The sequence below is a fragment of the Cryptotermes secundus genome, unplaced genomic scaffold, assembly GCF_002891405.2.
Source record: "Cryptotermes secundus unplaced genomic scaffold, Csec_1.0 scaffold5, whole genome shotgun sequence".
Classification (NCBI taxonomy): domain Eukaryota; kingdom Metazoa; phylum Arthropoda; class Insecta; order Blattodea; family Kalotermitidae; genus Cryptotermes; species Cryptotermes secundus.
This window is the reverse complement of record NW_019724742.1, coordinates 4,387,125-4,410,915: the sequence shown is the minus strand read 5'-3', so window position 1 is coordinate 4,410,915 and position 23,791 is coordinate 4,387,125. Positions and strand designations below refer to the sequence as shown.

General features: G+C 40.6%; 1 protein-coding gene across 2 annotated transcripts in view; it reads right to left on the bottom strand.

Annotated features, from left to right (window-relative positions):
• Positions 1-23,791, bottom strand: part of LOC111862698 (rab3 GTPase-activating protein non-catalytic subunit) — a 51,812-nt gene that overhangs the window by 8,864 nt on the left and 19,157 nt on the right. For both annotated transcript variants that reach the window (XM_023848299.2, XM_023848300.2), the window contains exons 13-22: positions 19,710-19,953; positions 18,599-18,799; positions 18,174-18,331; positions 16,005-16,204; positions 13,304-13,422; positions 11,726-11,956; positions 10,541-10,714; positions 7,930-8,111; positions 4,148-4,375; positions 2,147-2,311 (exon numbers count right to left, since the gene is read on the bottom strand). In XM_023848299.2, the coding sequence (XP_023704067.1) occupies positions 2,147-2,311; positions 4,148-4,375; positions 7,930-8,111; positions 10,541-10,714; positions 11,726-11,956; positions 13,304-13,422; positions 16,005-16,204; positions 18,174-18,331; positions 18,599-18,799; positions 19,710-19,953 (1,902 nt within the window). The remainder of the gene's footprint in view (positions 1-2,146; positions 2,312-4,147; positions 4,376-7,929; positions 8,112-10,540; positions 10,715-11,725; positions 11,957-13,303; positions 13,423-16,004; positions 16,205-18,173; positions 18,332-18,598; positions 18,800-19,709; positions 19,954-23,791) is intronic.

The window sequence follows — 23,791 nt, the reverse complement described above, 5'->3', positions numbered from 1 at the left end:
GTCCGTAATTTTGCTCAGTGGCCTCCTTTGGAGACATGAGGTTCTTTTACGTGCCTTAAAGCTACGACACGGGACCCACGGCTTAAAGTCCCTCCCGGAGGACTTGTTCCGTGAATTTTTCCGCCCTTAAAAATTCGACGACCTCCGCCGGGTATTTGAACCCGCGTACTACGAGTCATGAGGTGGGAACGTTAACTCTAGACTACGGAGGCCGCTTGCCTCAATGTAAGAGCAACTCTGACTGACTGACTGACTAGTGTGCATCAGAGGCCCGCATCTTTATTCAATGTCACTGGCAATGCCCAACCCAGTGGGTGTTGGTGCTACTGTAGTCTGCACTAACTGGCTAGCACTGAGGTAGACTTCTACAAACATACATCACTTCATTAACCTACAATATATTTGGGCACCTGAAGTGATAATCAAGCTCTATTCATGGTTTGCGCTAACTGCAAGGAACTGGTCTCCATTGTGACTGACCAAAGCACACAGATATGGCAATCTTACCTGAACATTATTTTGGTGTCCCATACAATAATCATACATATGTCAGATTCCTGCTGAAATGCAACTGAAGTCATTGCTATTCAAGACAGCAACAGCTTACCCATTAAAATGTATATGAATTAATTGTTACTATGCTTCTAGCAATTAATTTTTAAACATCTAGAATTGTTATTCATATGGAGTATCAGCTTTTTAATGCCAAATGGCTACAAAGATAGTTTTTACTTTTGTGACTACAGGAATCAACCAACCAAATAGCCAACAACATGTAACATTCCAGCACACTAAAATGCCATGCTACATGAACATTTCTTTGGTCCCTCATGCAGCGATTGCGAACACTTTACATTCTTTAGGAAACATTCAAGGTATTCATAGGTCACCCACGAAACCATATATTAATTTATTTTTAATATGCTTATTCATAACTGATTTTTTAAAAATCAACAGTTCATATTTACAAAGAGCTCCATATAATATTAAATAGTTAAATGCATAACATAACCTCACAACAGTTTCACAGTTCGCACTGCCAACATTAGAGGGCTGCTGTGCTGTTTTCACAGCACAGCAGCCACGAGCAAACCCTGGACGATATAAAGAACCTCCACATCAAGATAGCCAGGTAGCACAATATCTGCCCCATATAAGAGAGACGATGGGAGGACGAACACGAGCCTGCATGGTTTACGAATTTTAATCATTGACAATCTAAAAAACTTTTAATTAGCATCAAGGAATTTTATACAATTTTCTAAAACTTACATTCCCAGGAAACTGCTGTGTTTATGAAATATTCTATTCTGTGTACTGTGTGTTGTAACATATAAGTGTACGTACTTTGCGTGTAAACAAATTATGTGATAGTGGTTTCCTATTTGTAGTGATGTTTGCCCTCTGAAGATGGTCCACAGAGAACGAAACATGTAAGGGTGTTAAGTTTTTATGTAGTAAAAAACTTACGGTCACATTGGACGGAGTGATTTATAATTTGAAATGAAGAGTTGGTTGGTGAGCCAGTCAGAGGACTGCTGCATGGGGACAATTCATGAACCCAGAGGAAGGGGAATGTCCGCTGTTGGAGGCTGCTACCAAGCAATGGCCAGTGGAGACCGTGACTGTGTGTGCCAGTGATTTGTAAAGTGTTGTGTGTTCATAAGTTCAGTAAGTCCAATTATCAACCCTAAACCCACCTATAGTCACTCCACACATGTGACAATACATATGAAAAGTAGCCATATTAATCTTTAATTTAATCTTGAATGTAACTTCTATCTTTACATGTCAAATTATTCCCTCTTTTTCTTTGGCAACATACACAGTGATCTTCAGAAACACAATCCCTGTGTATCATACAAGTGTAACCTGTATCATCAAATTTATATACACAAAACATTTATGGCACCATCTGGAAGCTCAAACTGTTTTCAAAATTCTGTAATTAGGTCACATTTACAGCTGTTTACATCCTTAGCTAGTAAACATGTATATACTTATATACAGAACAAAACTTCTAAAAAAATTTATTGTTTTAAACTGTGGCCCCATTATTTTAGGTGTGCAAAATATGCATCCTTCATCCATACAATGGAAAACATCCAAAGAAAATACTGCCATGATTATCTGCAGAATTAAGTACCTTATCATCTTGACCACTTTCACCCCATTCCACTTGTATCATCTGCATGGCTCCAGTAATGACTCTACACAGGAACCGAGTTCGAGCGGTGATAAGCGACTGGTCAGGGTTATGGCTTGGCAGCTGTGGCTGTGAGCTCAAATCTGCAAAGAGTGCTGCTTGACCCTGAAGAACAGAATATAATTTTGATATATTACAGTGCATACACACATAAATAAGGTAATCTTATGAATTCATTTGTTCTTGAACATCAATGATGACCTTCAAAGGAAGAGGGCTTTCAATATCACTTAGTCCTGTTGCAGTATAACTGCAGAATGTGCTTTGCATTTGCCACTGAAAGAAAACAGAACTTGTCCAATTGTCTAAACTAATTAACTCCACACAGCATGGTCGTTTTGAGAAGCTAACAGTTGCTCTGCCAGTCAAGAACTACGCTGAACCTTACGGAACCCAAAGGTTCTCTAAAGAGTTGGCAAGAAACTGAAAAGGAAACATTGTGAAAGGAAAGGCTGACATATATAATGTGGAAAAACCGTATGAATCAAGAATCAAACACAGAACCTCCTACATATAAAGCAATGCTAACAACTCAACCACAAAGTTGATCAACATACAAATTCACCTATAGAACCCTTACAGAGTTCCAGAAATCTGTAGATCACATTTTGGGAATCACTGAATTAATATGTTCCATCTGGGTACAGGGACCTGAAATCTCCTGGTACCACAAACCTGGCAGCCATGTTTTGACATGGGTGTAACAGGATTACTATCGAGAAAAACAGCATCACAGCATGTAACCATTTGCTCTTTACGTTGGTGCCACCTTCCTTCTCTTACCGTCCTTTTGGCCCCTTGATTGCTGGTTGCAGCTGCTCCTCTAGCCGTTCCCTCTCACCTGTTGGTACTCCGAGTTTGCAGGTTGCTGCTGCGTCCTTCTTATCCGTTTCTGCTTCCATTTTTGTTGTTGTGGGTAACTGTTTGCGGGATATGGGTTAACTGAATGCTGGGCGCCAGTAAGCTTACTATAAAGGCTTACATTTCAGGAAAAAGGGAGGATGAACCGGAAACTACAGGTGGTAGGTACTGCATTCGCACGAGAGCGATGAGATTCTGTCTCAGGGTGCGTACGGGCCTCGCATCAGCGGGAAGGATAAGAGTGTTTATGGCTAGGCACTACCAAACACTGTTTAATGAGCAGTTCTTGATGTACATGTAACAGCACTTGTCCTTAATCCCTTAAACCAACTTGAAATCGCTCAAACATTGGCGACCGGATCTCTGGCTAGTTATTTAGTGACTGCTTCTTTTAGCACAACACACAGAAGTAATTTCACTTTCACTTAAACTTTTAAGACAAAGTATTCACATTAAATTTTGCAGAGTTATTCAGTGACGCTAATGTTTTGACTGCACACTTGGAGTGTTGTTGAGAGACTCCCTTAGCAGACTGACCTTGCTTCAAAGCAAGAAATCTTCACAGCTTCAGCTCCGCCTCCAAGTTACTACCCTAATTTCGGCTGATTGGAACAATTTGAATTTGGGGAATTAACCATAATTCTCACTGCTCCAATCACCTAGCCTTAATTTGGAACTTTGGACCTTAAAGTCCTAATGTCGTTTTGACAGTTGCTTGAAAAATTATACCAGTAGCGTGGGTTGCTGGCCTTCCCACTTTTGACTTACGGGGTTCAAAACCTGTCAAGCGTAACTTTACCAAAGGATCCCGCTGGTCAACTTTCGAACTGAATTTCCAGGAAAACTCTGCGGGGTGCTTCCTGCCTGGTCTTTGTAGCAGTGAAGCAGGCCCTATTCTTGAAACCAAGAAACGGGCTAAGTCAGCCTTGAATGTTCCTGACTACATCCTATACTTAATTACTCTAAAAAGAAATCTTGATTAGACATAAAGCTGGTGCTGTCAGTGGTACGGCTACAAGCATGCAACACATGGCTGACAATGGTCACTAAATGACATAAGATTTAAACTACGACACGTACCATATTATCAAAGAGAGATGAGATGGGTCGGGGGAAGCGCATGGTGAACAATGTCAGCATCTGCAATGCCACAGCCAACTGGTAATGCAGATGCAGCAAATCGTAATTAACTGTAGGCTGTGAAAGAGCCAACTCAACTAATGACGGTGGACCTGACCCTCCGCAGTTCCAGAGCTCTTCATGCCGAGTGATGTCGAGCGGTGCTTCAGCTGCACTCACTAAGCTTGCCTGTTACAATGAAAAACCAATACTTAACTAAACAAGAACATAAATATATACTGCACTTAACCCTACATGTTCTACAAATTTCTGCAGCTCTCTTATGAATGTGACAAATATGTTCTAAATAAAATACATACTTTGTATTGTGTGCCAACTTCTTGCATGATAATATTTAATTTGGATTTCACGTAATCATTGGGACAGTTCATTTGGCAATGCAATGAGCTATGGGCTCGCTGGTCAGGAAATCGGGGTTCAATTTCCAGCAAGGGCAAGTGATTTTTCTCTTCTCTGCAACATCCAGACCGGCTCTAGGGCCTACCCAGCATCCTATCCAGGGGCCTCATTCCTCAGAGATAAAGTGATGGGGCATAGAGTTAATCACACGACTCTTATTTAGTGTTGAGGTTAAGAATATGTGGATCCATACCTTAACTCTTCCATATGTCATGGCATGGGGTTTAACAAAAGGATAACTTGACCTCTGCCTTTACTTTACACGTTATCACCACCATCACCCTTTCTCATATTAGGCCCACTGCGACCTGTTATGGATATTACAAAACAGAATCCCTACCATCACTCACAGAGATGTCCCCACTCCTTTCTGGAATCCTGTCAACATGCACTCTCCAGCTTCCTTTGCACTGTCTTACAAAGTCTATTATTTGTGGAATTTAGAGTTCTCTCATAATTTCTTCATGTCTTTTACAGTCTGAAAGGATATACCAAGCAATCCTCTTCAAGAAATGCATCTGTGCTTATATAAATCTTCTCTCATTGCTCATATAAATTCAGTATTACATTAGACCAACAGGATCCGAAATTAAACATGTGCCTGGTTGGTAGTGTCATACAACACATGTGGACTTATGGAGAGACATGATGTGTCCACATGCGGTCACTCTGCACACTCCGTATGACAAGCATGTAAAGGCTCCCACACACAGACGCGATACTCAGCTCGGTACGGTACGGGACGATATCTAATTACATTGCGGTAAATGGAGGTCCGCACACTGGCGCGGTACTCCGAGGAACGCGATATTATCGCAGTCGGTATATCGCCTCGGTATTTCGGTCTACCGAGCGCACTCGGTAGACCGCTCGGTATCGCAGCGGTAAATAGTCATGGATCCGTCTTTGGAGGAAGAAGTTTTGCTTTTAGCTGTCGCTCTTGATGAAGACGAAGGTGAATCCCGGCAAGTATTTTACTGAACACTAAATCTGCGTAGTTCTTTTCCTCCACATATTCAGTATGTCATATATATGTACAAATATTTACAATTCCATAACGAGTCTCTAATTAAGTATGTATAAGTGGTTGCTATGTGTGTTCGTATTTAGGCGAAAGAGACGAATCACTTGGGTTCATGATATAAACTTGTCAAGAGAGGAACTAAGGGAGTTTTATACATTGATACCTCAACTCCTGAAGGACGAAAAACGGTTCTACATATATTTCAGGATGAAAATTGACAGGTTTGATGAAATCCTGAGAGCCATCGGGCAAGAAGGTATCACTAAACAATACACCAATTGCCGGAGGCCTATTCTTGCCATTAAGTGGAGGATTTTTTTTTGAGACCTATAGAACTGAAAGGAGGAAATATAAAACACACTGTATCAGCAGCGTGTTTGCTTCATAATTTTCTACGTCTCAAAACCCGTGATGAAAAGTACAGGGAAGAACTGCTACGAGTGGAGCCACTGGAAGGAGAAATGTTCCCTATCCAGCCTTTACGTCTCCCAAGGGCGGCAAACGTTAGCTACGCCATTAGAGAGCGGGTTGTTGCGTACTTCAACTAGATGACTGCCCCTGGAATTCATGTTAGTGAACGGAACTGGTGCATAGCCTACACTAAGAATGCCCACAGTTACTGTATACTTAACCCTATATAAATATATACAGATTTTTCTACTTGCTGTCTCTGTTCATTGTTAACAGCCAATTCCTTCCACTTTCTATCCTTAGCACGTGAATCCTTGTACATCGGACGATGAGTATCGTACAATAAAGCATTTTCTTTGACGAACTCTATTATTTGTTCCATTTGGTTACCCATGTCTTTTCACTTACGTATAGATACTGATTGAGTGTGAGTTATGGCCAGCTGGTTATCGGGTGTCAAAGATTCCCGAGTTCCCGAGTGTCGCGGCTGTGTGCGCGGTCCACTCGGTAAACGGCCGCTCTCGTCCCGAGTGCTATATCGTCCCGAATCGTATCGCGTCTGTGTGTGGGAGCCTTAATGCTGCCAACATCTTGCATGAGGAGTTCCCATACACTGCAATAAGTTGACGGTAAATTTCAATCTAATGGACATTTTGTGCATTCAAAAACTGAATTACAGCTCGCACTTCACAATCAGCATGATACTGGGTTTTCTTACTCACTTTTAAATACCACAAAGAAAAACACAAAGTGATAGAATCAGCACGTAATTCACTTAGCGTGTCACTAAAAGATTACTGAGGTGTGATAACCTTGAAATGGTGCAATTCACTGATCTGTGCAAGTGCTATGTTCAGATGGTCTTTACTTTCTGGACGACCCTCATACCTTCAGGTGCGGGCTATATTACTATCCTAGTTTAACTTGTTTGGAGTAATATCTGAGGTTCCCATGGCTGTGACAGTTCAGACCATGGTCTTCTGTGTCATGACACTTTATAATCTTATCAGTGTATACCAATGTTTTGAAACAGTATGTTGGCAACATCTTCAGGAGGCAGCAGGTCTGATAAGACTGCATGGTGTCATGACTCAGAAGACAATAATCTTAGTTAATATGAATTATTTATTGATTCATCTAACACCGGTAACTTTTAATCTTCTTGCAGCCAGATATGTTTCTCAAATTAGCCCTTTCATTACTACATCATGCTAAGAATCGGTTTACTGCTGAGGAATACTATACTGAGCAGCGGTATAGGCTTCCTCATGGGCTGAGTTCACAGTCAGGTCAGCGACAGTGATGATGTATCATGCAGAGTCACCTAAGCTAACAACAGTCCCAAAAAGTTATAAAATGTGTAGAGTAAACTTAGCAATGGGGACTTGACTAGTACTACAAAAGCATACCAGTTAATGGTTACAACAGATTTGAGGTTCTCACAGCGGTAACTAATATGAAATGTACTACCTTCTGAGTCATGATAATCTGTAGTATGGTAGTTCACCAACAGTTCACACTGTCTCCATATGCAGAGTCAGAGCAATAATTAAGCAGCAAACAAAGCCAAAAACCAAGTAGGTAACTGGTTTGGGTATAGCACTGCTTTGCCTGTTTTCAATGGCATACTTCACAGGCCTATGAGTTGCTCATCCAGCTGGTTGTGTTTCTTCCAAATTTCTTCAGCAGCTATTGTAAGTAGCTGCATGTGACATCAAATGTTGCAACAACTAGATGCCCCCATCTTCAAGATATAAAGATGGAGAAAGGAGGCTCCCCTGAAATGTGGTACCTATATATCAAGCTATGCAGTGCCATATTCCAGAAGACTCAGCACAGTAACCCTCATCCTTCCCTCTTGTCTTGCCAGTGCTACTAATATACTTACTTCCACAAAAATATCCAAGAAGTCCACACAGGTTTCCAAAAAGGAAAACATTTCTAGATCTGATATTCCAATATCTTGTTTACAGAGCCGCTCCTTAGGAATTTTACCAACTTTTTGAAAGAGACGAGCAGCCGACTCAAACCTCGGTCCTAAGTGCATCTTCCACATCAGGCTGCTTAGTCCTAGTGAAAAAATATAACACACACTACAGGAGGCTTATCTCGCAAACACGCAGCCATTTCAAATAACCATAAGGAAATGTATGTCAAAAAACCTTCAAAATGAAATCACAAGATATAAAAAATATGAATGAAAGCAGAATTTCCATCCCTTCTTTCTGATACCTGCAATTGAGCGCCTAAATGAAAAACCGAACATTAAAATGCATAAACTGTAAATTAATCTCTTCGTCTCGTACACCAATAGCAGAAGTCAGACTGGGGATTTTTGAGAGTAAGTATTCAAGACAATATTTTGACCTAAGCAGGAGAAACTAGGAGGAGAATAAAGAATATTATACAGTGAAAAGTCTCACAATTTGTGCAGTTCTACATAACATTATCATGGTTATTAACAACTCACCATCTTTCTTATTTCCAGGCTCACAATACCAACTATGAATTAATTTGCAAGAAAATAAAAAAAGCACTATTTCATATGCACAATTCTTGCCATCTATTGTTTCCATATGCAAACTACTAAAAGAGACGCCAGGAAATGTAAAGGGTAAAGACATAACACTAAGCAAACAATTATGTCACAATAAATTCATAAACTGGTGGATGAAGGCTTCTGACAGATGTGAACTGGAAAATTACGGTCTGAAGCCCTTTGACAGGAGGTAGGAAAAGGGTTAAATTAAGGGGATGAGAAAGGCATCATGTGTAGCATGCATGAAGTACATGAGAAATCAGTGATCACAGATTCTCACAGCAGTGTCTATGATGAATAAGGTCCTTTGGATTACAACACCATGTAGTTTACAATCTGCCCTACATTTTGAAGGAATTACCACCTCCATGAGATAGCCAAGCGAAAAACCGGAAGATGCAGACAACAAGCTGCTCATAAAAAGTGTGATCATGGTGCATGTCATCTGTCCCCACATAGTATAGACTACTCAGAACATGATCCTCCCCATGCACTGGAAAGTGGTGGATCGTCCCTCATGAAGCCCAGACCAGTCTCCTTGCAATTTACACGTGCCTGGCCCCATCAGGTGGGAGCCAAAGTACCAGAGATTTGGTTCAGACAGAGATGTCTCTGTAGATCCAATTTCTGGTGCAGAAATGGGATGCTTGTCTTGTGCCCACGAGGCCCATTTTTAACAGCCTCTATTCCCTACCCAGAAGAACGGCCAAACAGATTTCACTTCGACAGGGTGCAAAGGTATAAAATGGTTTCAAAGGGCTAATTTGAACAGAGCAATGAATCTTGGTTACCATAATAGGTGGAACTTGACCAGCTAAGCAACTATCGAACCTAAAGAAATACCACAGAACATGGAGTTAGTTAGGATATCAGTGTAAAACTGTGATATCATGTGTGAAACTTCAGGCAGCTCAAATCTGTAGCACACTCAGGCTTCTGGAAGAAGTTGCATGGATGGTGGGGATGATAGGGCTTCATGCTTCCTTCCTTATTCCCTCGGCCCCCTCTGGCATATACCAGCCAGCCCAATATGATTACTGCAACTGATGATTATCAAATGGTTATCATGACTAACATTCATATCGACAGAATGGCTACGCAGTTGAAGAGGAACATATGAAGGAGTCTGTAAATAGGCCACAAATGGAAGTAAAACTGCTGTAATGGATATAATCAGTTTTCTATGTGTAGCACTAGGTAGCAGCACAGTCCAGCATGCACATGTTCAGAGGCTGGTTTCAGTAGTCAAATTGGGGACCATCCTTGAGGATTGTACTACCAAAGAGCAGGTTCTTTATGCATTTTCTGTGGGCTAAAAGCAAAGGATATTTATAAAGAAATGTTTGTCAAGCCTGTTTGGTCCGCTAAGAAACCACCTTGGTGGCAAATGTTTCTCTGATGATGAAGGGGTTGAAATGGAGGTGCAGAAGTGGCTGAGACAACAGTCAAAATACTTCTATGCTGTGGGTTTCAGCACACTGGTAACAAGATGGGACAAGTGTATCGATGTTGGTGGGAGATATATCAAGAAACAAATGTTCTTTCCAGGTTCAAATTTCACATGTTTCACATTTTATATCCATTTGTGACCTAAGTGCTGATTCTTCCTCGTAGAAAGCTTCTAGCATGGGTGTAACATTGCAGCCACCACCACCATGATCACCACTAATATTAACACTATTCAATGCCTTTAGGTCTTTACCTGGATTGTCTGGCTTTTTAAATTTTCTGCTCTGTTCCTTACCTGGAAACAATTGGCTTATTAAATTTTTCATTGAAGTCCTACACATAATTCAGGCTGGATTTTTAATGTATCTGTTGTAATCATACACTGTACCCAGTCCAGTTGGATTCTAGCAATTTATCTGACTAGTCAGAAACAAAAAAAGTATAACTGATTATAGTGGGGCCCACACAGCGTAAAGGAAAATGAACCTCAAACAGCTAATCTGCATCTTACCTTCTTTCAGACGAGGGGATGGAACTGCTTGTAGACATTTCACTGCGGCACACAGAGCATTCAGATCATCCACACTGCGATGCCATGCCAACAAGAATTCCCAACACAAATTGGCTAAGAGAATACTTGACGACAAACTGTATGGAAAGTGGCATTTCAGAATGCCCAGGTTAGCTGAAAAAATTAATCTTCGCTAATAGAAGTATATTTATTCTGTGGCAACCTCATCTTATCAGTTAACTGTATATTCTGATGCTGGCTCTTGCCCAAAATGACACAAATCACCAGTCATTTCTTACTCGATCAGTCTGAAGATGGCAAAGATTGCTGCAGTGGCACTGTAACTTTATGTGAGTTCAGTGATAATGTTCTCATATGCTACGCCACTATTCATTAGCCTATGTTTCTTTCTCAAGGCTTACACATTCATCATGCTATGTGTGTGTGTTTATCATTCCCAATTTTGAACCAGGATGGCTCATCTTTATGAAATTTTATAAAAGCATCCTGTAGACAGCCCCATACCACTAGGGCATGTAAAATAACCTATTTCTGGATGATAAACTGTTACCCTTGAGTCAGAATCCAGCCCTCAGCCCCTTAGTACATGAAGATTTAAAATCTTCTACCCCCACACAATATTTTGTTATCAGAGTTAAAATATAGCCTTCAGATTTAAAATTTTCTATTTCCAGATGATAAAATATTACCCGTGTTAGGGCATGCAGTAGCATAGTTGATTGGGGCACTATGTGACAGGCCAGATGATGACAGGTTCCATTCCCTATGAGGTCATTGGATTTTTGAATTGATCTAATTTTTTCGGCTGCATTGTGACCCTGGAGTCAACTCAGCCTGTAACAGTCATGAGTACCAGGAATCTTCCAGAGGGTAAAGAGCGGCCAGCACAGAACGCTAACAGCATCACCGCCATCTGTGAGCTAAGTATCTAGAAAAATGTGGCAACCTTGAGGTCCCACAACCCTATGGGTCTCCATGGCCCATTACAGGGCTAACTTTACCTTTACATGAATTAAAATACAGTTATCCACCCCAAAGAGCCATGAAATTTTAAATACCCTGTTGCTGTATGATAAGGATCAAGGGTTCAGATTCTCATTTCAAGTAAGCGTACCAATATTTTGGAACCCAAGAAAGACAGACAGAGCTGCTACATATACTAACCCAGTATGTTAGATTCATGCTCATTTGCGGGTACGGCTTCTGCACATTGCTCCACTTCTAGCTTACTTCCCTCTTTGATATCTAGAGATGCAGCCTTCCTGAAACTGCCTTCTTCAGGATGCCGTTCACGCTCCTCTAAATTATCAAATTCAACATCAGACAGGTCCACTAATCTGTCAGGGTCGAGTCCTGCTGAACTGAGCCAACGAGCCACTAGCTCTGAGACTGAACCTACAGTGAAACAGAAACTGCGTAACTACCACATGTTACTCTATAAAGTCAGATATATTACAAAGTTCTAGCTAACAAAACCTGAATTGTTCAGCATACATGGTGCCCAACAAGTCTGGAAACACAAGTAATCCTCATATATACAAGGCTAACACTTACTATACTCTTGTTATGTATGTTGCAGCCAGAATTCATAGTAGTTACAAATAGAAGCAGCGGAAGGCATCCATGAGCCAGTGTTTTAATGTCCAATGCTGCTGGCAAAACTTCTTCCAGGTGGCAGCATCACCTAGCACATACTGTTATTCTTTGAAGTCCAGTGTTTTTGTATAAATGTAAGTATCCAGAACGACAGCGGCCTCCGTAGTCTAGGGGTAACGTTCCCACCTCATGACTCAAGGTATGCGGGTTCAAACCCGGAGGAGGTCGTGGAATTTTTAAGGGTGGAAAATTCAGGGAACAAGTCCTCCAGAAGGGACTTTAAGCAGTGGGTCCCGTGTCGTAGCTTTACGGCACATAAAGGAACCTCATGTCTCAAGGAGACCTCTGAGCCAAATTATAGGACATTTCCCGCCCAACAGTAGTTTCTAACACCTCTGGTAGATGGGGGAAGCATCAAGGTACCACTGAGCCAGTAGAGGCCGAACTCGCTGGCTGAGTCGGGGCTGATGGCATGCACCAGTACCGGTAGGGTATAGAGACTGGTAGAATATCAAAGGGGGACGTACGATAGATCAAACTGGTCATGGTGCATGGGGAAACTCACCCCTTCCAATAATAGTAATAATAATAATAATAATCCAGAATGACTGAGTTAAATGTATGAATGTATAAGGGATGGGCCTTCTTGGCCCTTGCACCACGACCACAGTGATCTATTGTGCCTAGCGACTGGAGTTACTAAGGTTAGGAGCTTCTGATGTACTTTGTTTTTAATAATTTTCCATTCAAATTTCTCAAGCCCTTATGCATTATCTCCCGTTCCATGATGCCTGACATTAACATGAACATGTCCCAACACAAGACACTTTTGATATCCACATTCTCTAAGATGGTACCTAAAGCATATGATCTTCTAAGTCATAATACTGTGTAGTTCAGAAGATTTAATTAAAAGACTAGAATTAACAGTTAAATTCCAAGCGTCTGTCCTTGGAGGCTGAAAATTTGTTGCAACATGTTGTACATATTTGGTCTAAAAGTATAGTTGCATTGGCACTGTGCTGGTATTATTCTTTTACGTCGTTTTATTACATTCACTGTTCACAGTTGATGGACTGATTGCATTTCTCAACTATCAACCACAAAGATTCAGGTTTGAAAGAAAAGTGTTCAATTGCGAATTACCTTTTCCTTTATTGAGAAGGTAGCTAAGTGACACTGCAGGCCTGCTGTAAGGGCAACAGAACAGCTGAGGTCTGCCTGATACTGGAACTGCACCCCCCTCTACTGGTGTTGGTTTCTGCCTGGAAAGAATATACATGTGAGCACAATGCTTATGCACAAGTCACCCATTGCCTTGCATGCATCAGGCTCCTGTATCTCAGACTCACACTGACCACACAAGGTGAATGTAGTACCACATGCTACAAAATAATCAAAACCATGATTCTAAGATTTGAGGTTTTCACGGCGGTGATTATGAAGAAAGTGGTCTTCTGGGATGTGGCGCCATGTAGATATTGTGTTAACCGACGTTTCGGAGGAACGTATCGCCTCCATCTTCAGGATAGAAGAAAAAAGAAGAAAATCCACAAGCGAAGAACCAACATGGGCAGGTACAAATAGACTAATGACTAATGCAACAGTAATTTTCTTACAGAGGGAGGCCATCAGCCTTGCGTCTAACCCCAACATGGAGGACCCCTTATGTTTACATCATCTTAAAATTCATCCTGTTCAATTTCTATGAGACCTCAAAGAAAAGAAAAATCACTATAGAAACAAGACTGAAGAAAAGATTCAAAGAAAGTTCATGCTTGCATCTGTCTCACTGCCCTTGGTCTAATCTGAAAGCTATTACAATTTCCACATTAGTTACATAGCGAAGGGGAGCAGACATTTCTCCCACACTGAACTTTCCAGAATGCACTGTGAAGCATCACAATATGCGAGACTTTCAAGGACGTTTAGATTCATATTGTAGTCATGTGGACTATGACATCGCAGAGACTGGTAGATGGGTACCACTGTCTCGAGCAACATACTCCTTCCATCTACAGGGTAAAGTGTTTCTGCTCTGATGATGATCATGGGTTCCTCTGAAACACTGGTAATCACCTACCAGACTACATGGGATCAGATCCCAGAAGATTTCAGTCTTAATATTCAACATTATGAGCACCTCAAATCTAATATTATTTTCATATCGTTCTTTATTGCACATACAATGTCCCAGGAGGAAAGTCAATATTCTGGGAGGTCATAGTATCAGCCATTCTAATCCAAAAAAGTGAATATGTATATGGTCCTATTCTGAATGCTTTCCGAGATACAGCAATTTCACTGTACACTGTACAGACAAGCAACACGCCATGTCCTCACACAAGTTGCAAAGAGCACTGCTGTTGACGGTGGAATTTTTGAAACTGTCTTATACTAGATAAAGTGTACCAACCTTGTCACTTGAACAATAAATATCAGTATTAGAAACAGTATGTACTAATATTTCTTTCTTATCAACAATTTTGGAACTGTACTGTGAAACAGCTCAATTTCGGAATAGGACACATGTACATATACACTTTTTCCTTAGAACAGATACTATGACCTCCCACAATACTGACCTTTCCTCCTGGGACAACCAGTCTGTATAAGTTCACTAAAAAATTCTTGGATTTCACTGCTTAATATGCGCGTAAATTTGACACATATGCTCGTGACATTCACACTGGAGTATGTAAAAGCTATCAAAGTTATTTCCTCATTGTCCTGCACAACACTAGTGTCACAAGGATTGTGGATGCACATTACGGGTTGCAGAGTGGTATTCATGTTAACGTTTGGCCCAAGTCAGTTGAAGAGCGAGATGGCATCCATACAACAGAAAGCTCAGTGTGTGCTGTTGTAGGCTGTGTTCAAGTAAAATGTGACAGTTCGGTGTAATTTTTGACATATATACAGAACAGAAATATCTGACAAATCAATTACTTGGTGGTTTACTCAGTTAAAATGAATCAGAACTTTGTACAACGAACCCAAAAAATTTATCACTTATCACAGTTCAGAACTTGGTATACCTAAGATGTGCTGAATAAGCACCAAAGATTCCATACATATAAAATTCAAATCATTGAAAATGTGTCGCATTTGCTGATTTTATGTTAACTGGAACTGATGACAAAGATCATCAAAGTTGCTTCACTCATTAAAACTACAGAATTTAGGGACTGATCCATATGTAAAAAGATATGACATTAGTTAAGTCCTGGACATCATTTCTATGACTATGTATCAGACGGTCATAGACAAAAAAAATGGGAACCATTTCAAACAAGGAAGTGACAGGATAACGGGTAGGAGGGTAAAGACAGACTGGCAACATAATAACAGCATGACACATTTCATGTCATGCATAATCAAAGAAATCTGGTATGACATTTTGCATTTTCACTGCCTGAGAACAGAAGACATTTCACACTGCAGTCTTGCAGTCTTCTGGGTTAAGGTTTGGCAGGCACCAACACTTCAGAGAAACATGCATCTCATCATCCTCCCACCTGCCGATTACAGTATGAATACTGGCCCCCCCCAACAAACAAATTCTTCCTCTATCACTGTTCTGTTTTTACATGAGTCAATGAATAACAATTTCCAACTTCTTCTTTTTCCCACTGTCTTTTCCCTTCCTTATCTTGCCGGCTTGTTCCTCTCTTCTCGATGTATTTGATACCTAGCTGAAGCATCTTGGAGAAAAGCCTCAGAAGTGGTATGTTCCTCCAAACACGAGTACCCCCTTACCAGACTGTACCATGTCAACCCAGAAGACCACAACATGAATCTTCATGACTATGAAAACTCCACATTTCAACAGAAGACATTCCTTTACCTCAATACTGAGTCCAACAGGGCCACATCTTCCAACTGACCAATCAGCAAGCTCCACTGGCACGTATCATGAGAGACATTTTCCCACTCACTTGTCGAACTGTGAGTTTCATCATCTGGTGATACAGCAGATGATTCTTGCTGCAATGAAACTGCATCTCCTGGTCCTCCATTTGGCATTGAAATGTCATGTGCAAGAACCTGTGATCAAAATTCATTGCAGCAGGGCTCTTAAATACTTTAAAACACATTCTATATGCACTGTGTAGTCGCTTGTTATGCATGGATACTGTCCTGAAGACCTTGCATAATTCAAGACAAGTTTTCTCACAGGGATAACACATTTTCTTTTTCTGTGGCACTACAGCCCCAATTTGGGCCTAGGCCTACCTCCATGAAACTCTCCGTTTCACTTCGGTTTACTAGATCTTACACATTCGGTAGGACTCCTTGGGCAAGTGATTAGCTCATCGCAAGGCCTCTACCTGTAGACAAACACAGAAAAACACACACAAACATCCATGCCCTGAGTGGGATTCGAACCCACAATCCCAACTTCTGAGCGAGCGAAGACAGTGCATACCTTAGACCGCTCAGCTACTGAGACCGGCTGGGATAACACATACCGATACATAATTCCAACTGAATTTTCTTGCATTTGCAGGAATATTTAAAACTTTAAACATAAAGTTGGATTTTATTAATGTTCTTTTTATACTGCACTATTTGAAATTTGCATAAAGTGTGACTGCACTGTACTCTTTAAATAGACACCAAACTGAGAAAAGTTTCTATACGAAAAGTTCCAGATAATCTTCATTGGTTGCATCGTGTTGTTTTTTTTCCATATATATATAAATCATGTCAACCGTCAACACAACAAATATACTCAGTTTTAATATTCGGTCTTTATTGCTGCTACATGTTTCGGTTGTACAAGACCATCATCAGGCAGTTGCACCAATACGGATCCATATCAGTGCAATACATTGTGATATATACTAATATAAAACTTTTGCTTCAAGTTGGTGTTATAATTAAAGTAGCAAATACATAAATAAAATTAAAGATAAATATAAAGGTATATCATATATCAAGATTTATAATGTGTTGAATATATTATTAAAAAAATAATAAAAGTATTTTTAAAAAATGTTTAAGAAATATATTAAAGGATTTTTCATATGGTAGGTTAAGAATGTGTATGCCAACTTAAATATTTAAGGTTCCAATGCTACAGTGTAGTCAGTAAATAAATCACAAATGAAAGTAGAACAGCTGTAACGAATGTAATAGGTTTTCTATATGTATCACTAGGTAGCAGCACGGTCCAGCTTCTGAGGCTGCTTTCAGTAGTCGAAATGGTGACCATGCTTGAAGAGTGTAATACCGAAGAGCAGTGTTCTGTTGTGTGTTCTTTTGTGGGCAAAAATACTCAACGCCAAGGATATTCATGAAGAAATGTTTCCTGTTTAGAGTGGGAAGTGTTTGTAGTGAAAAGCAGTTCACAGCTGGATTGAGAATTGTTCTTGAAGAGTAAAACTCTCAGATGATGAAAGGGAGGTGCAGATTTGGCTGAGACAACAGTCAAAAGACTTCTGTGCTTCGGGTTTCAACTCATTAGTAAAGTGTTGGGCCAAGTGTATCAATGTTGGTAGAGGATGTCAAGAAATAAAAGTTTTTCCCAGGTTGAATGTCACGTTCTACATTTTACATCCATTTGTGACCTATTTACTGACTCTCCCTTGTATTTATATCGGTTCATTTAGCAAGAATGATAACAGTTTATACTATACAATGCCAAATGATAGGATAATTAATTACGAATAGGGGTAGATGGGGAAGGCAGTGGTTAAGGCCCACTTCAAGGTACCGTACCACCATGTCTGGAAGGTACAAAAATGATAGTTGCTTGGTTTCCGGGCTAAGATTCGAGTTCAGCGCCTCGCAAATCAAGTCAAGATTGTTACTGCCTGAGTCAACTTGCTCAGCCCAACACTGCATATTCTTGTGTTTATTAATGTTTCAGAGGCAGATTCGACTGCTGTCTTCAGAGCAGAAGACCCTTCTATGACCCAACTACAAGACCACAGTGTCACAATTCAGAAGACCAAAATCTACATTTTCATCACCATACGAATTTCAGATCTTACCATGTATACATGCTTACATTGGATTCTTTAACCTTTTCCACTGAAAGAGCCACAGCTCTGCAGACTATGGCCGCTGTTAATGCCATGAATGGATTTGTTGAATCTGTAAGAATGCGGCGCACATCACGCCACCATGACGATAGCCCATTGTACTCTGCACATATCACGTTTACATCTGAAAATTACAAACTGTATGTCAGTTTATCATTTTAACACATAGTTCACTACTTAGAGAAAAATCATCCTCAGTGCACACTGCCAACCAAACTCCATATAGACTACTATGGGGTTAAACAGAAACTTCTATGCTGAGAAGTGGGCAACTCACCATCCAAGCTACAACAAGACCCCTCAATACATGTTAGCAACTCTTAAATGTATCTTTCCTCTTTCAGAGAACCAGCCTGGCTATTCATCAAACCCAATATATAAGACTGAGAACCTGTGAGTGAGCAGATGGCTTTCAAGAGCTCAGTGAAACGCAGCATCTCCGCTTCCAGTGCTGCTCCTTCTCGTTTCTGAAGCCAGAAATGAAGAGCCAGCTGCATGAGATGAGCTGGCTCAATATGGCTCTTGGCAGCTGCCTTTTTCCAGTCCTCCACTTTGGTATCACTGTACAATGTTCCCTGATACACCATTTCACCTGCCACAGAATAACAAACAGTATTATACTTAAGAGTTACTGGGTTTTCGGATTTTGTCTCTTGTCCGGTATTCTAAAAACTAGAAAAATCTCTAAGGTAATATAACAAAATGAATGGATACACGTACAGGGAAACCACAAGACCAACACTATGGTGGAAAACAGAGGATTCAAGATTCAAGGTCAGGAAAGACTCTGAACAGGGTATATGCCTCATATGCTTCAAAAAGAAAGAATGGAGCCACATACTGTGATGTGAAGGAACAAAGATCTGGAAGGAAAAGACTGTGGACAAGAGATTTCAAAATATTGATGCAGTAACAGCTATCAGGAGGCTAGGAGGATGCAAGAATAAAGAACAATGGCAGAAAACAGGAACATATAAATATATAAATAAATGGGAGAAGATAGTAATAGTGCATGAGAGTGAAGCAGAAATATGAGAGCTACTCATAAAGTAGCTTCCGTTCATCTTGGGCAAATAATGTAGGAACAGGGATGAGCTCGCACATGCAAGGTAGCGTCAAATAATTCATTGTCTAATAGCGCATCATATAACTGGTCACCTAGTGTTTGTTCTTGTCTCTTCACAGTGAGTAATGATATGTCCTTCAATTGATAATCCTGCCAGTTGCATACCTGGTGATCCCAGTGTAAAACACTCATGCAGAAGATTCTTAATTTACTGTGGCTAGACCTATGTTTGGACTTACCTCAAGACTGAAACTTTCACTTTTACAGAAGATGAATATTTTGAAAATTTGAAGGGCATCAGGGCCCTTACTCACCTGAATTTTGGTGCCCACATTATGCTGTAGGTCCCTTCCTCCTGTAAACTCTTCTTTATCAGGTCCCAGATGAATACTGCTCTCAAACCATGTATTTAGGCTGGTTAAAAGTACAAACTTACTATTTCTTTTTAGTTTGTCTTCAGAGATGTTTTCCTTAAGACTGATTGTTGATGATTCCTGTGATGGACCTCCAACTTCAAAACAGGACAGGAACTCAACAAACGCAGTTTTCCCATCCTCTCGGAATGCAACCCTTGGTTCAGATTCAGACTTTGTTTTCAGAGCAACAGACTCGATAGTTGCAACTAATTTTCTTAGACCATTCACTTCCTTTTCTGGGGCATGCAGGAGTATGGATAACGACTGTAAGAAAATATTATTGCTCATCGTATGTCCAGTTCTTACAAAATGATTTCAAAAGTTTCACTTCGGATCCTAACAGCAGTGAGTGTTCACATTATGGACTTTTGGGTTATGACACCATGACATACCGTACACAAATATCGATGTCTCAGAGGAACATGCAGCGTCCATCTTCAGGGTCAGAGTGAGTGTGGTGACGTCACATTATATAGAATGTCCCAGAAAGAGAGAGCAATATTCTGGGAGGTCATAGTATCGATCATTCTAAGCAAAAAATAAGTGTGTGTGTACATGTGTCCTATTCCGAACAGTTTCCAAGATAGAGCTATTTCACTGCACACTGTACAGATGAGCAACATGCCATGTCCTCTCACGAGTTACAAAGTGCATTGATGTTGCCGGCGGAATTTTCGAAAATGTATTACACTAAGTAAACTGTACCAACTTTGTCACTTGAACAATAAATACCGGTATTAGAAACAGTACATAATCTCTCTTTCTTAATAACAATTATGGGACTGTACAGTGAAATAGCTCTATCTCGGAAACTGTTTGGAATAGGACACATGTACATAGACACTTTTTGCTTAGGATGGATGATGCTATGACTTCCCAGAATACTGACCTTTCCTCCCAGGACACATGTATAGTCAGGTTGAAAAGAGGGTGGTCACTCACATCCATCACAAATGGATCCAGAGGCCAACAGGAATACTGTATAGGAACAAGTGGGAAGGTGTACAGCGTGGAACTGTGAAACACACACTATGTTGTGTTTGTGGTTGTCATGGTGGCTCTGCTTGTGGCAGTCATGGCAAATGTGGTTATGGCAGTACCTCTATATTAATAATGGTTTGTTTAACGACAGTCACTGGCCCAATCACATATAAAATCAGATGGCAGGCTCATTTATGAATGCAGAAAAACAATGAAAAACCTTCCATGATAGCCCCTACCCCAGTCAAGTATTGAACTGGGTACCCCAGAGCTAATTTGCCCAATGACAGCAGCAGCAGAAGCAGTATTTTAAAAAGCTGTATGGGTAAAATTTGCGATATCAGGCACCTCCTCTGGGACCAAAGGATTCCCATATATTGTAATTTTCATGCTATTAGAATGCTGTACCTATCAACCCCATGGACAGACTTAACCATTGAAATTGCCACTTGATATTGCATACTGTAGTCTCTGTCGCTCCTTCTACTCCGCTTTTAACGCTACTTACATAACATGGTGCATTATGTATGAGAGACAATCAGTAAATAGGTCACAAATGGAAGTAAACAGCTGTAATGGACGTAATAGATTTTCTATGTGCATCACTAGGTAGGAGCACAGTCTAGCTTCATGATATTCTAGGTAGCAGACTTGCATGTTCAGAGAAAGGTTTCAGTAGTGAAATTGGCGACCATGTTTGAGGAGTGTAGTACCCAGCGTAGTTGGTTGAGGCATTATGCGACAAGCCGGAAGGTCGGAAGGTCACATCCCGATGGGGTCATTGGATTTTTTTCAATTTACCTAATCCTTCCAGCCGCACTATGGCCCTGGGGTCAACTCAGCCTCTAACAGAAATGAGTATCAGGAATATTCTTGGAATGTTCTTGGGGGTACAGGGTGGCTGGCGTGTAAGGCTGACAACCTTACCGCCATCTTTGAGCTGAGTGTCTAGAAAGTGTGGGAACCTCAACATCTCACAACCTTATGAGCCTCCACAGCCTGTTTACAGGAATACCTTTACTCTACTTTACTTTTACTTTACTACACAAGAACAACATTCTGTTGAGAGTTCTCTGTGGGCAAAAAGACTTAATGCAAAGCATATTCTCAAAGAAATGTTTCCTGTTTACAGTGGGAAGTGTATGTAACATAAAGCAGTTCACAACAGGGTACAAAAATTCTCTCAAAGACGTTTGAAAGTCGCAGATGATGCCCAACCATGTTGCCCCGGTGCAGTAGTGGCTGAGACAACAGTCAAAAGACTTCTATGCTGGAGGATTCAAGGCACTGGTAAAGCAATGGGACAAGTTTATTGGTGGAGGATATTTTCAGAAATAAATGTTTTCTCCAGGTTCGAATATCACGTTTTACATTTTATATCCATTTGTGACCTATTTACTGACTCTCCCTCATATAAGGCACCAGTATCTCATTCTTTTAATAATTATATTCACAGTCAGTCAATTTGTGGTTAATACAGCCTTCCAGATCATTCAGTGCCAGATGCTTATACTGCAATTCTCCTGACGCGTCAGTGTGGATTGCCAGCTACACAGCTGCCACCTGCTGCCTGCCACTCTGCAGTGTCCTACATTGCATGCAGATGACTGCTCATGGCCTGCGCTTCCTTATCACAACGTGCTCAAACCACACAAATTTTGCTTGCATAATACCCACATTGCAAAGGGAATTCAGTCTGAATAAATCCAATGAAGAGAAATACTCTCTAGTAAATGTCCTTTAAATGAATGGACAAATGACCACAATGGAAAACATAAGATGTTAATTAATTTTAATTGAAACTTAATTTGTTTTAATTAAGAAATATCGCATTCACACGCAAGAAACCAGCAGAAGCAGATGGCATAATGAGTTCAAGGAAGGTGGAATGCTGAGAATGGGAAACAACTACTCTTTACAGTTCACCTGCAGACAGGAAGTGTCAAATGTAGAAACTGTCCCTTTTTTCAAGGACCCGTGTAGAGGAGTATCATCTTAGGAGGAAATAAGAAATATCTTGCCCTTCCAAGGAACCTTGTGCCTTTCTCTCAAGAACTGGATAAGAGGTTTCCATGATGTGCTCAAGGTGTATCCATCCCTTTCCTTTTTGCTGTTAGGATGAAATCATTTCCCTTATGATCTGGTCCCAGTTGTCTGAATTTCTCGGTCAGGATGCTGTGTTCTGCCATGGCCAACTTCTCTGGCTCACAGACTTGGATGTGATTGTGCTGATCCTTAGCCCTGGTCTCAATGGAATAACCAGGGTGTCCAATGAACATCTGTCACAAGGGATGCCATACATGCCAAGAGCTCTCAGACTATCATCCCCGAGGAGAAGGCCACATACCGCCTTGAGGTTCATGCTTGAAAAATGCCCTGCTGATTAGGATGAACATGTTCTGGATGAAAGGCAGGAAGGCCACTGACATGGGGTCCACTCTACACACCTAACCCTGAAGATGGAGGATGCATGTTCCTCAAAATATGAACAAAACCACATGATGACATGGACAAGAAATCCAGCCTGACAGGTTGGTCTTTTCTGGCGACATGACAAGCCATGGATTAACAGGTGTGTGAGGGAGATTAATCTTCGGCTTGAGCGTTCGCTTGTGGAGGTCGGCGCAGCCCACATTGATGCGATTGATGTCTCTTCACTATTGAGGAGCAAACATACTGTCCATGGTTTGCATCTTAATCCTCGAGGCAAGGACAAGCTGACGCGACTCATTGCAGAGAGCATTAAGGGCAGACACATTCCAGTTGTCATGGGTGTTCAGAATCATTTTTTAGGATAAAGAGTGCAAGTAAAGTTTATCAAGTAAAAGAAATTGCAAAAGAAACTAATCTTTCAGACAGTAATGTTAGTGAACCAATAGAAATGAGAAAAGGTAATTGCAGTCTACTAAATTCAGTGAATAATAAAGTACTAAGAATATTCCATCAGAATATAAGAGGATTGAGAAACAAAACAAATGAACTAATAAGCTCCATGAATTCAAATCTTCCACACATACTGTGCCTTACTGAACATCACATGAAACAGCTGGAATTAGAACATCTTCACTTAGAAAATTATAATTTAGGTGCTAGATACTGTAGGAAAACACTGGAGAAAGGA